This window comes from Poecilia reticulata, chromosome 2, assembly GCF_904066995.2.
Source record: "Poecilia reticulata chromosome 2, P_reticulata-male-v2, whole genome shotgun sequence".
Classification (NCBI taxonomy): domain Eukaryota; kingdom Metazoa; phylum Chordata; class Actinopteri; order Cyprinodontiformes; family Poeciliidae; genus Poecilia; species Poecilia reticulata.
The window spans coordinates 29,448,384-29,460,475 of NC_088831.1; the positions used below are offsets into that span (position 1 = coordinate 29,448,384).

Genomic DNA, 12,092 nt, shown 5'->3' on the forward strand with positions numbered 1-12,092 from the left:
CACATTAACATTGGTGTGGGATGTCACAGGTTATCATGTCTGCACTCCCACGATGCCAGGTGATGTATTTAACCTGTGACTTCCCACACCTATAAATCTATAGGTGTAAAAAATTTATAAAAAATAAAAAATTAAGAGACCACTGCACTGAACCCCATTGAAACCTCATGGTTATACCACCAAATATTGATTTCTGAAAGAGCGAAGGGAAGAGATAGCAAAGAAAAGTGATTAATAAACATATCAATTTAATGAAGTGTGGGGACGCATGAACAGATGCACTGAGGAAGAAAGATTAGAAATTACACCATAACTATGTGAACACTGCAAAGGAACGTGGGATAATATATCTGAACAAGACAAGCACAGGAAAAATCAGGGGTAGCCACTAAACAGGACATGAGTAACAAATAATCTACTTAAATGTCAAAAACCTCAAATAGTACAGAACTAAAAACTGTAGTGACAAAACAGAATCAAAGTTCTACACATAATGTGTATCAGATATTGCTTTCTTAAACATAGATGTAACAATTTGACAAGAGCAACTTTGATATAGGCCTTGATTGTTTATGTTGTTATTGAAATGTAGAAATTGTACAATATTGTCATCTTCACGTTTTTACCGAAAACATTGTAAAACAAATACCATATTTTTCAGACTATATGCCGCTATTTCTTTCCCCACACTTTGAACCATGCGGCTTATAGCCCGGTGCGGTTTTTCTGTGGATTTTTCTTCAACCACCAGGGGGCTCTTTAGCAGGAAGTGAATCATTGGAAGTCAAAATTGGAAAGCAAAGAAGAAAACGCTAATTTTCATTTAGAACAAGCACATGGTAGCAGCAGGCACAACGGAGAAATGTTTTTAAACTCATACCTCATCATGAAAACAACAGGAAGAAGTTCATATGATGCAGCTTTTAAATTGAATGCTATCGATCAGATCGATAGCCGCTGCTCTTAAGCTCGGCGCGAATGAATCCGTGGTTCAGCATTGGAGACGCAGGGCTGCGTCCTTGTGGAAAACCGAGAGCGGCGGAGATACCAGCAGCTTATAGCCCTGTGCGGCTTATATATGTATGTTTTCATTTTTTTTTTTTTTTTTTTTTTTTTTTTACTTTGTGAGTGCGGTTTATAGTGAGGTGCGCTCTATAGTCCAAAAACCAAGGTATGTGAATACCAATGTGTTTGTGTTTAACTCAACCAGTACCTCTTATTGACAACTGTCTCATCTGGGATTCTCCAGCAAAATATACATACAGTTCTGGAAAAATATAAGAGACCACTGCACTGGACCCCACTAAAAACCCCCATTAAAAAAATATGAACTTCTTTTGTTGGCTACTTGAGATCTGAAAGCACTTCATATTTGTTAAATTGACCATTTGTCATTTTCTGCAAATAAATAAAAACATTTTGCTTGGAATTTCAGAGACATCTTGTCAATAGTTTGGTGAATAAAAGAACAAGGTTAACTTTACTCAAACATATACATATAAAAAGAAAAATCTGAGAAATTGGTCATTTTAATTGATCTCTGATGTTTTTTCCAGCTTTGCATATATATAAACAGAGGAGGCATATAAACATATTGTAATTCTAACCTTCATAGTTGCCACAAGCTTCCCAGAAAAATGTGGTAGTCTCAAAGGCGCTTTTCAGGTAGCAGCAAATTGCAAATAACTTAACTTGAATCCATCCATCCATTTTCTTGCACCCTTTTTCCCTCAGTGGGGTCGGGAGGGGTGCTGGTGCCCATCTCCAGCCAACGTTTCGGGCGAGAGGCGGGGTACACCCTGGACAGGTCGCCAGTCTGTCGCAGGGCAACACAGAGACACACAGGACACACAACCATGCACACACACACTCATACCTAGGGGCAATTTGGAGAGGCCAATTAACCTGACAGTCATGTTTTTAGACTGTGGGAGGAAACCGGAGTACCCAGAGAAAACCCACGCATACACAGGGAGAACATGCAAACTCCATGCAGAAAGACCCCAGGCCGGGAATCGAACCCAGAACCTTCTTGCTGCAAGGCAACAGCTCTACCAACTGCGCCACTGTGCAGCCCTTAACTTGAATCAAAAACGTTATTATTAATAAGCTTTTGTGTAATTGTTTTTTTTTTCTGCTTTAAAAGCTCACAGCCTGATTGTAGAGAGCACAATCTGTTTTAGATTTGATTTTTCTTCCTGTACTGCCAGTCTGGCAGTCTAAGCTAATTTAGATACTTGGCTACAGCACGCACTGCCTGAAAAGCTCTCTGTGATTTTGTCAAGATCATAAATGTCCACTTTTATTTCATCTTTAGAAGGTTATTTAACTCTATGTAATCACTGAAATCAATCAGAAAGAAAAGGAAAGTAAAACCACACCACTAGTTCTGGAAATTTGACATAAACTGGATTCAGTTTTTAAAAAATAGGCATGCTTCGGTCTTTGTTTCACTGTATAATAACCAAATTGTTTGCAGAGAATGATCCATAAAATTAAATTTCCCTTGTACAGTAAATATTAATTTATGTGAAACCATAGCCTACTGGTATTTATAAAAAATAAAAATAATAATAAATTAAGGCATGTTCAGCTTCAGGGCTGAAGGTCACATTTTTAAAGCAAAGCTGAGTTGAAAGGAACTGAGATACTCACAGCTGTTCCTGTAATCCTCAATGTAAATATTCAAACAGAAGGCAACATTTTCAGCACTTTACTGTTGACACTAGTGTCAACCTGCATTGTTTACAGGCACATGATGGATGAAAGTAAAATCTTTATTCTAGAATATTCTGACAAATATAGTGAAAGGCGTATTTTTCAGAATTTCAAGTCACACATTGTAAAACTATTAACACATAACATTTAGTCTTTTTACAACTACAAACCTAAAGTAACTTATCCTGGGCAGTCTGTGTAGCTGTGCTGCTATGGGCTTAAGCTGGTGGAAAACATAACCACTTTTCCTCATTCTCCTACTACTTGCATAAATTGTAAAGTTGAACTATAAAGTTATTTCAGCTTTTATTTCATAGGAGCCACAACTGACCTGTTTAGCTTTCATATCCTACTGGTGCCAGTAATATTCTCCTACTTTCAGTGTGCAACCCAGTCTCTCTCTTAGACATAGCCATTGGCTGAACTTTTGCTGTGACTAACTGTGTGCTCCCTCTTTCATCCTAAAGATTTAAAAAACTGGCTCTGAACTTATCTGCTTAGCTGTGTTTTTCTCCCACATGAAACCACTAAAGGAGCCCTTACTGCCATTAACTTTTACTTTACTTTAATATAGACAATACTCCAAGATCACTTCTTCTGTTACTTTACATGAAACTTTATATCATTTTCTTTTTGCTTTATAATTCTGCACTACTTCTTTTGTCTATCATAAATAACCCAAATAAAATACAATAAAATTTGAAGTTGTAAGGTGAGATGTGAAAAAGTTAAAAAGGTGTGAATACTTTAGGAAGGGATGGATCCTAAAGTCTAAATAATCTGTCAATGGATGGGATCGACAGATCAATTTTTTGACAGATCAAAAATGATTCTGTCCTTTTAAGATACATAATACGATCACTTAAGAATACAAATATTACCATTAGAAAAAAGAAAAAAAACAAAGGAAAGGTTCTATCCAGATCCTGTGCTTTGGATTTTTGTTTGCTTTCCCACTTTCCTATTTATGCATGATTAGCTTTAGTTTCTATCTTTATTTTTGACCAGTATTTCTTAGTTGTTATTTTTCTTTTATTTATCTTGACCTGTTGTACATTGTGCTTAGTTATTTTTTATTATGGTTAGATATATATTTTTTACTTCCTGCTCTCCTCTTAGTTTTTACTTTTCATTGCTCCCTTACGCCATATGTTTCTTTCCCTCAGCCTGCCTTCGCCTCTACCCTCACAGCTGAACCCATTTACTTCAATCCCATTGTTACAGCAATTTCACTTCCAGTATTTAACCATTTCTTCTTCATTAACTTTTCACTAGATTCTCAGTTAGTTTCATGTACCTCGTCCCTGCTTTCACTCCTTGTGTTCCTGTTGTTGTGTAAGTTCTTCTTCAATATTTTTTTTTTATTAAATTAGTCGCCATCTACTCACTGCCCCTGCCTGCTCTGCATTTGGGTCCAATCTTCACTACTACACACCCTGTGTTAACCTAGAATGTGATCCAAAATCTTTCGGTGCAGGGTTTCCCTCTGAGACAAGCCGGTGACACTTGAAAGCACCTTCACAAGGTGGCACACCACTCTAATGGAAATCCTTCACATCCTAGTGGCAGTCACATTAATCCACTGTTGATCTACAGAGGGATCAAGCTCTTCAAAAATCAATAGTGCCCTGATAAGCTTGCCTTCTGATCCTCACTGTATCCTTTACCTCCATGTGTTTTATAGTTATAAAGGCTACTGTAGTCGTTCTGTACGTGGTAAAGAAGGACGAGACAATAAGTAAGCATTTGCCTGATTTAAGTTACGGCATGGTTATCTTTTGGTGGAGGAAAATGCAAGTAGAGATGATAGAAAGAAAGGGAGTTTTAAAATCTTAGCTTTTCATAATTCATGGAAGTACTTGCATGAAAAGGAGGTAAGGCCTTCAAAACAGATTTTAAGCCTCATAGCAAATCCTCCCACACAGGGTTTGAGATTTATTTATTTATTTTTTATCTTAACACACTTGGATTTTAAATGAGCCAAAGTTTTTCCATCATGCTGGCCTTATTTTAAGTTCTCCCCGCTCACCTTTTATAATGAAACTGAATGGACAAAAGTGTTGGAACGTGTAAAAACTTCTGAAACTAATTAATCTTTTACTGCCATAACATTGTTGGACTCTGAAAATCTTAGGTACATTTAATCTCTAATTTTAGTTATTTATTCTTTGGGGGAAACAAACAGCAAGCAAATGATTGTTTTTAACTAAATCACTTGGTGCACAGTAAGTGGTACCCTTGCTGTTAATACCAGCTTTGGAAAAAAAAAAACAAAAAAAACAACAATACCAAGTTGTTTGCTTTAATATTGATTGAAATTATTATGCCTTAAAACAATTTGGGAAAGCCATATTGCTATTTGCATATTCACACAGGGGAACAATTTTAAATTATGATTGTAAGCATTTAGTTCCCAATAAATAATAACATCTAGTGTGTTTTTTATTTCTGTATATTCTAAATAAACGCAAAACTTGTTTCTTATAAGCTTTGGAAGCATTGGACCATTAAGCAGGGTCCAATCTTCACAGATGAAACTAAACATTTCCAGTTTTGACATTTGTAGTCATTTAGATCATTGGGGCAGCCTCAATTATTTATCAATTACGATTGCATCACACTCAGTGATTGCACTGAGTTTAAATGTTGGGCTGTATTTAACGATTTCAGAGTGAATACATGATCCTCCAATGAAATCTACATTTATACTAAGAGTCCATCCATCCATATTTACCAGTGGTGGCAGCATGTTTGTTCCTATATGTCAGTCCAGCCCGTTTCCCCGCTGAGCTGAAATGGATGAGGCTTGATTCCACTCCATATTTTGTGTCCCGCTCTGTCCTTGCCGGTCCGTCTGATCCGAGCACGCAGCGCTCTCCAGCAGCCCTCACCATTTCCACTTCAGCGCAGCCTCCAGAGGGGCTCCTTTCGCTGGACCAAGTTGAGCCACCCTCTTGAATTCATGTGGCACCTACACAGTCCTTTTCTCTGCGCCACTTATTCTCGGCCGCGCTTCGACTTGCCGCTCTGCTCCGGGAAATGTGTCGGTATAGACATTCATACTAGTTGAGCTCCAAACAACATACATGAGCAGTCATTAAGTACCTGCGGACCTGCTGCAGGAGGAGGGAGTTTTATTTTTTATTTTTTATTTCTTTACGGCTGGGAACCTTAAAATCCCTGAAGGACCTTTACACAAGTGAACAATGCTGAGACTAGAGACTATCATCTGCACTTTTTCTGTGCTGTCAGTCGCAGCAAGAGCAGATTTTAAAGCACGGAACTGCAGCGAGGTGAGGGACTCTTGCCTTGAGAGGGGCTTCGCCTTCGCACATGTTCCTCACCAGGAGATCCCAGGTAAGTCCGCGCAACCTTTCCGACAGTTCAGGATTGCTATAAAGTAATTTATTAACAACATATATAAGGATATATTTGGGTCACTTTTAAAAACGGGGGAGGGGGGGAGTGCATTTTGAACCCTTTGCTTGCATATTATACAGATCGCTGATGTAACATATCAACCACCTGTCACTTAAAGTCCTCGTGTGAGGGATTTGCTGCTTAAAGGGCTTTAACTATCTGGATATTGATCAAGATCGGGTGAAGCCTCCCTGCGTCCCTCAGCTTGCACCAGTGAGGCAGCTATAGATCTGGCTGGTTTATTCATTAAAGTGAGACGATTTGCTCCTTGTCTATTTATGTTCACTTCTTTCCAAAAGTTCCAACGCTGCTAGGGTCCTCTCATGAATTCATTGATGGTTTCAGGTCTGACTGTGTCCAGCAGAGATTTCTGACTGGCGGGCGTAAAAAGTGGCTAAAATTAAATGAAATAACAACGTACAGCTGTGTTACCATGGTTTCAACTATGTTTTCAGCGAACTTGTTCTAAATTGAAAGCTCTAATAACTAGGATAAACAAATACATACATACAAATTAGTATTAGTTATTTTTATTTTTTTAAAAATCGTATTGTGATTATTGTCTTGAAACTCATCAAGTTTATCAGTATAACAAAGGCATTAGAGTTGGGGCATACAGTTGTCACATTACTATGGGGTGCTAAAATGTGTTACGTATTTGACCTGACAGTCACTCTGGGGTCACTTTGTGGAAGAGCAACACTTTGTGATTAGGGGTCCTTTTGTAATTTTCACGGGTCAGTGTCATATGTTATGTTTTCATGTAATAAGTTTAGAAATTAGCTGCTTAATAAAAAGTAATAGGTTGTGGTAGCTGCCTTAAAATATTTGTCAAGAACTCAGCTGGGGTTTGTTGTCTCATGCATGTTTAAATGAATCATGGAATGTGGAATCGGTTGTGGCTTTATTACTTTTTAAATTATTAAAGCAATGGCAATTTGCACATTTTCATCAAACTCACCGCTCAAACACACTGATTTACAAATTCACAAATGATCATTGGTTGAAATAAATGCTTTCCATGCAAAGTGTCTTGCAACTCATATTTATGCTTTTATCTGAAAAAAAAAGTATTTTGTCCTTAAAAAAACATAGACCTTGAAATATAATGCTGTTTGTTCAAGAAAACTTCCAAGTTGTTAACAAGCTAAGAGAGAAAAATGAGAACATTTTGAGGAGAGTATGAGAGTTAACTTTGATTGGATTACCTTCGAGGCACTAAGTGGCTTCTGGAGGCAAAGGACTACTCATACTGTTTCCTTTTGTATGTAGTAAGGAAAAAACATCCTCAAAATGCTTTCCTCACAAAGCCCAACATGTTTAAGATTCTTTTGGAATTCAAATATCTTTTACAACCTTTTGCCTTGTTGTGAGATAAATTGTCTGTATTTCTTAGAAAAGATTTTCTGCTTTTAAAATCATGGTAACACTGTGCTGTTTTAATGGTAATTTCATTGTAAAACAGCTATAATAAACTGCTGAAAAGTTATCAGGTTTATCACTAAAACCACTGATTGCTTCATTTCTAACAGTTACAATAATAATTATTATTTATTTTTTTTATTATAATGTCTCAGCCAACTAGGAATAGATTGGAATCAGTTTTATTCTGATCACAGTTGTGTTTCCGCTATTCAACAAATGGGTCAAACCAAAGTCTCCCAACATTTTCTGTCTATAAATACGTCGACCGAAATCATGTACTTTGATGCCCTATTCTTAGTTTAATAAAAAAAATAAAAAATCAGATAAAGCTTAGTGACGCATCCTTTGATGCATAAAATTGGATGGTCTCATAGTTCTTTCATTTTCAGTTGGATTCAAAATGACTATATCAAAAAAGCCTGAAGCACTTTTTTTTGTAATCACTCATAATATTAATCAGGTGTTCAGATCTAAAGGAAAATAAAATGTTATCAGCAAGGAAATATTACAAGTGCATCTGCTCTTTTTTTTTTTTTAAAGGTTTTGTTGGTATTTATTAACAGTTGTCAGACAGGAAATTGGATTATGAAAGAGAGTGGGAAGACTTGCGGCAAAGGTCATCAGGCCAGGACTTGTAACTGTGACAGCCTCGTCAAGGACTAAGGCCTCCATACAAGGGTCACGCTTTACCCCGGCAACACCACTACATCTGTTTTTATTGTTGTTGCCGTCATTGTAATTGTGCAACCTTCTATAACGTTTGTTACTTAGAAAGACACAAAGAAGATATAATGGAGTGCATACAGCAATTGGCACACCTATAGACGTGCTTGTCGTTGCGCACTGAAATGTTCAAACCTTATGCTTCTTTCATTTAGTTAATACATCATTCACTGCTGTTGCCTTAACTATAAGCATAAGATGTGCACGTTTTAGCTGAACTTGAATAATAACATGACTCCTAGTTTGAACTTTAAACCAGTATTTGCTGCAACCCAAATCAAATCAGTTTTAAATGAGTTCAAAAGGCTTTGTTTTCAAGCTGTCCCGGCCGGATTGTCGCACGTCATTAGCGTAATGCTCCATCATCAGCGACTCTTTCCATAAAGCAGGGAATCTGGCACACGTTAAAAGCTGCATATTTGATAACAGGCACACCTGTTCAGGGATTGGTTGAATAACAAACTGATTAAATCTTATAGATCTGTGTTGGCGACATCATAGCTAATCTCGTGATAGATTTCTCTCTTTTTCTTTAATATCAGAATGACGGCATCTGACTACTTTTGTTGTGATCTTTGAAGGAGTTGCAATATTAAAAGAATTCCTGCAGAGCCAACATGTAACTCAGCAAAAATCGTCCGCTGCAGGCTTGCACCTTAGTGCATCGTCTGTATTCTAACAGTGTAGATCCCACAGTAAATTATGTAGATTCCATTATAATCATGACATAACTAATAAGTGAATTGCCTTCTTGATTGAAACGTTAAATTGTCACAAGTGTAATTTAAAACAACTCTATGCAACAAGTGTAAGACGACAAACAAAAACATTTCCACTGTCTTTCTATTAACTCATGCAATTTAGAATGATCTCCTTTCTAGTTGATCATCCAAATTGTAGCAAAAGTGTTAGTTTAATAATCAATTATAAATACAAATTTGAGGCGTTAAGCTTATGTCCTTCTGAAGAGTGGAGAAAGTACTTCTTATTTAAAAATAAAGTGGAGCAAGCTTTATTTGCGTCGCATTTTTTTGACTTAACCTGACATTCTTGACTTAACCTGTGCCTCATTCTCTGCTTTGAAAATAATAGTCTCCTCGTTGGAAGGTAAGGTTTGCTGGTCACACAAGTAGTCAGGAATGGAGAGGAAGCTTAAAAAAACCCTGAACCTAAATAAACTTTTTACGTTTTATAACAGGGTTGGATCCCTCCTACTGACTGCAAATCAGTCAAAATACAGTATAAACTTTGGAAAATAACCCACAATTCCAGTGGAGGCTGCAGGCTGCACAGACTCCCTCTATCTGCATTGGTGACAGTCCTATATGCTTTTGTTTCTTAAGGCTAATGATTTGATCGGTCTAGGTGTCTGCTGCAATAAATCTTTCTCACCCACAGTAGAATCAAGATTGCAGTGACCATTTTGGAGGTTTAACCTTGCCATGGCCTCTTTAAATAGACGTAGGAGTTTGGCAGGAAAGAAAGGCCTCTTGGAAACTGAGCTCTGGATTTCCCACATAGGTAAAGGGTGTACTAGTTCTGTCCCATTGAGCAACCTGGGGTCCATGTAATATTGAGCTGGGTAACTGTCAATAGAATTAACTATTGAGCTGGAGGAACTCTAGTTGGCATTTAATCCTTTTTGATGGGGCATAGATGCATGTTTGGGGGGGTCGGGATGGAAAGATGGCATGTCTGGGGCTTACCATTTCAACTTGGCTAGCAGACTTTTGAACTCATTTACTCATACATTGACCTTGTTTACAACTGGCAGTAATATTTGCCCACGCTAATTAGATCATGTCCAGACAGTGTTAAATGCAGGTGTATACACACTGAAGGTTATCTATTTTTAAAATCTGGATTGGTTTGGCAGTCTGACCACAATTGCTCTTAAGTAGTAATGAAGGACCTCCCTCTGACCTGAAGGGACTCTCTTTCAAGCTGCAGTTATTACTCAGATAACTCTCATTTTAAAGAAGGAGAACATTCCATCACTGCTGTCAGCTAATTAAAGCCTAATAAACAGCCCTTTAAAGGAATAGGTTGAAGACAGTAAATTTTATTAAATGCTTGTTGAACAGCTTTGTAGTAGAACATATATTCCCTCACAACTTTGTCAACCTTCACTGGCTGGTTCCGCTTACTTGGAAATTGTATATTTTTTTTGGTTGCACGGTGTCTTGAGTCAACCACCTAACCAGAATATCAGCTCAACGGCAGCATGCTTAATGTTTTATCGCAGCACTCTGATTGCATTATAGATGTTTTGCACAGCTAACAGTTGAGGGAGGGTGGGGCTGTTTGTTTTTATCATTAGTGTCTTTTTGCTGACGCTGAACTCGTGAAGCCACACATTATTTATTCACCTTCTCCCCTCTCATTTAGTGTCTCTTAAAGATGGATAATTGAACCCCTCAAGAGTTTTGTTACAAAAAGACCTTCCACATTATGCAACATAGGTAATTTTCAAGCATGATGAATGTCTGAATAATAACCCCGCGCAAGTGTTTAAATGTAATTGTGATGTTACAGAAACACATCGGACCTCATCTCTATCACTGAGCTGATAATTCAGTGAATAACATGGACAAATGTTTACTTCCATGTAAACCAGGTAGCTAGGGGACAGATTTTAATACCTGGTGTAAATGGTTTTTGCCTAGGCTGTCTGTTTATATCTGAATAAGACAGGATTAAAACGTCATGCCATTTGCCCTTAAACAATTTTGGAACTCACTTATATATTGGCTCATTGCAATTTTGTAAGACTCAGAAAAGTCCAGGGAGAACATGAAAACTCCATGTAGAACCAGTAACTTCTTGTTGCACCTGACGCTTAAATTTTTGTGCCATCATGTCATAGAAAATCTCTCCAAAGATTCCTTTTCAAAATGTAATGTTGCAGAAAAGGTTATATGTCTTTCTATGCAGTGTATGCAAAGATCTGTTTTTAACTTCACATACGGAATTTTATTTATTTATTTAAGTTGCTTATTTTTTATTTTTTTATTTTGTTTTGCTTGCTTTATTGCATATGGACAATAAAATGAATTCTGATTCTGAACCTTTGAAATATTACCTGCTTGTAAGATAAACAGATGGCAGTGGTAGACCTTTGCATCATTATAAAACCATGGAAAAACAAGGGGGAACATGGAAAGATGTCATTTTTAAATCCAGAAGTCCACTTTAAAGCCCATGTATAAAAATTATGTACAGCTGCATAATGTGAGCAGTCACACAAAATGATAACTGCTAGCCCCTAAAACAGCAATAAATGTAATTATGTAACAATTGTGACACGGCAATGCAGGGGGCTTTCAATGTGTTAAGGAGCTGTTTAAGGGATGGCACGGGAGCAAGCATGTGTGGCAGACGGCGAACAGCTTAAGTGACGATATTACCTTGGAGTTCGTATTGCAGCACTTGTATGTTAGTTGGTCCTTGGGGATCTCGGTGAAGAGTGACTCTACAAGCCTCATGCTTAGTGTTTCTGTTGGCCACGCAGCTGCCTCCACACTCTTATAGCTCGCCGATGATACGGGAAACATTTCAGCTCTGATATGACTGGTCCTTGTCTACGAATGAGTCATTTTATCTGCATGCTGTGTGCGCTTGTAGAGTGATTAGCTTCCATGGATTGATTCCTTGAAATCTCTTGTAATGGCTTTGAGCATCAGCTTTTAATATGAGCAGCGTTTCAATCCTGTTACTTTGTGAGACATGAGATTAGACTGAGACATTACACATCAAGTTATATAAGGCAGATTTTCTGTACTGTCTTTTTAAATGCTATTCATTAG

General features: G+C 37.5%; 1 protein-coding gene across 2 annotated transcripts in view; it reads left to right on the forward strand.

Moving 5' to 3' along the window:
- Positions 1 to 5,283: 5,283 nt before the first annotated feature.
- Positions 5,284 to 12,092, forward strand: part of LOC103458997 (glypican-6-like) — a 110,451-nt gene continuing 103,642 nt past the window's right edge. Inside the window, exon 1 of one of the 2 annotated variants that reach the window (XM_008400172.3) lies at positions 5,284 to 6,075. In XM_008400172.3, the coding sequence (XP_008398394.2) occupies positions 5,925 to 6,075 (151 nt within the window). In that variant the 5' untranslated portion in view covers positions 5,284 to 5,924. The remainder of the gene's footprint in view (positions 6,076 to 12,092) is intronic. The other variant, XM_008400179.3, reaches the window with a different exon arrangement.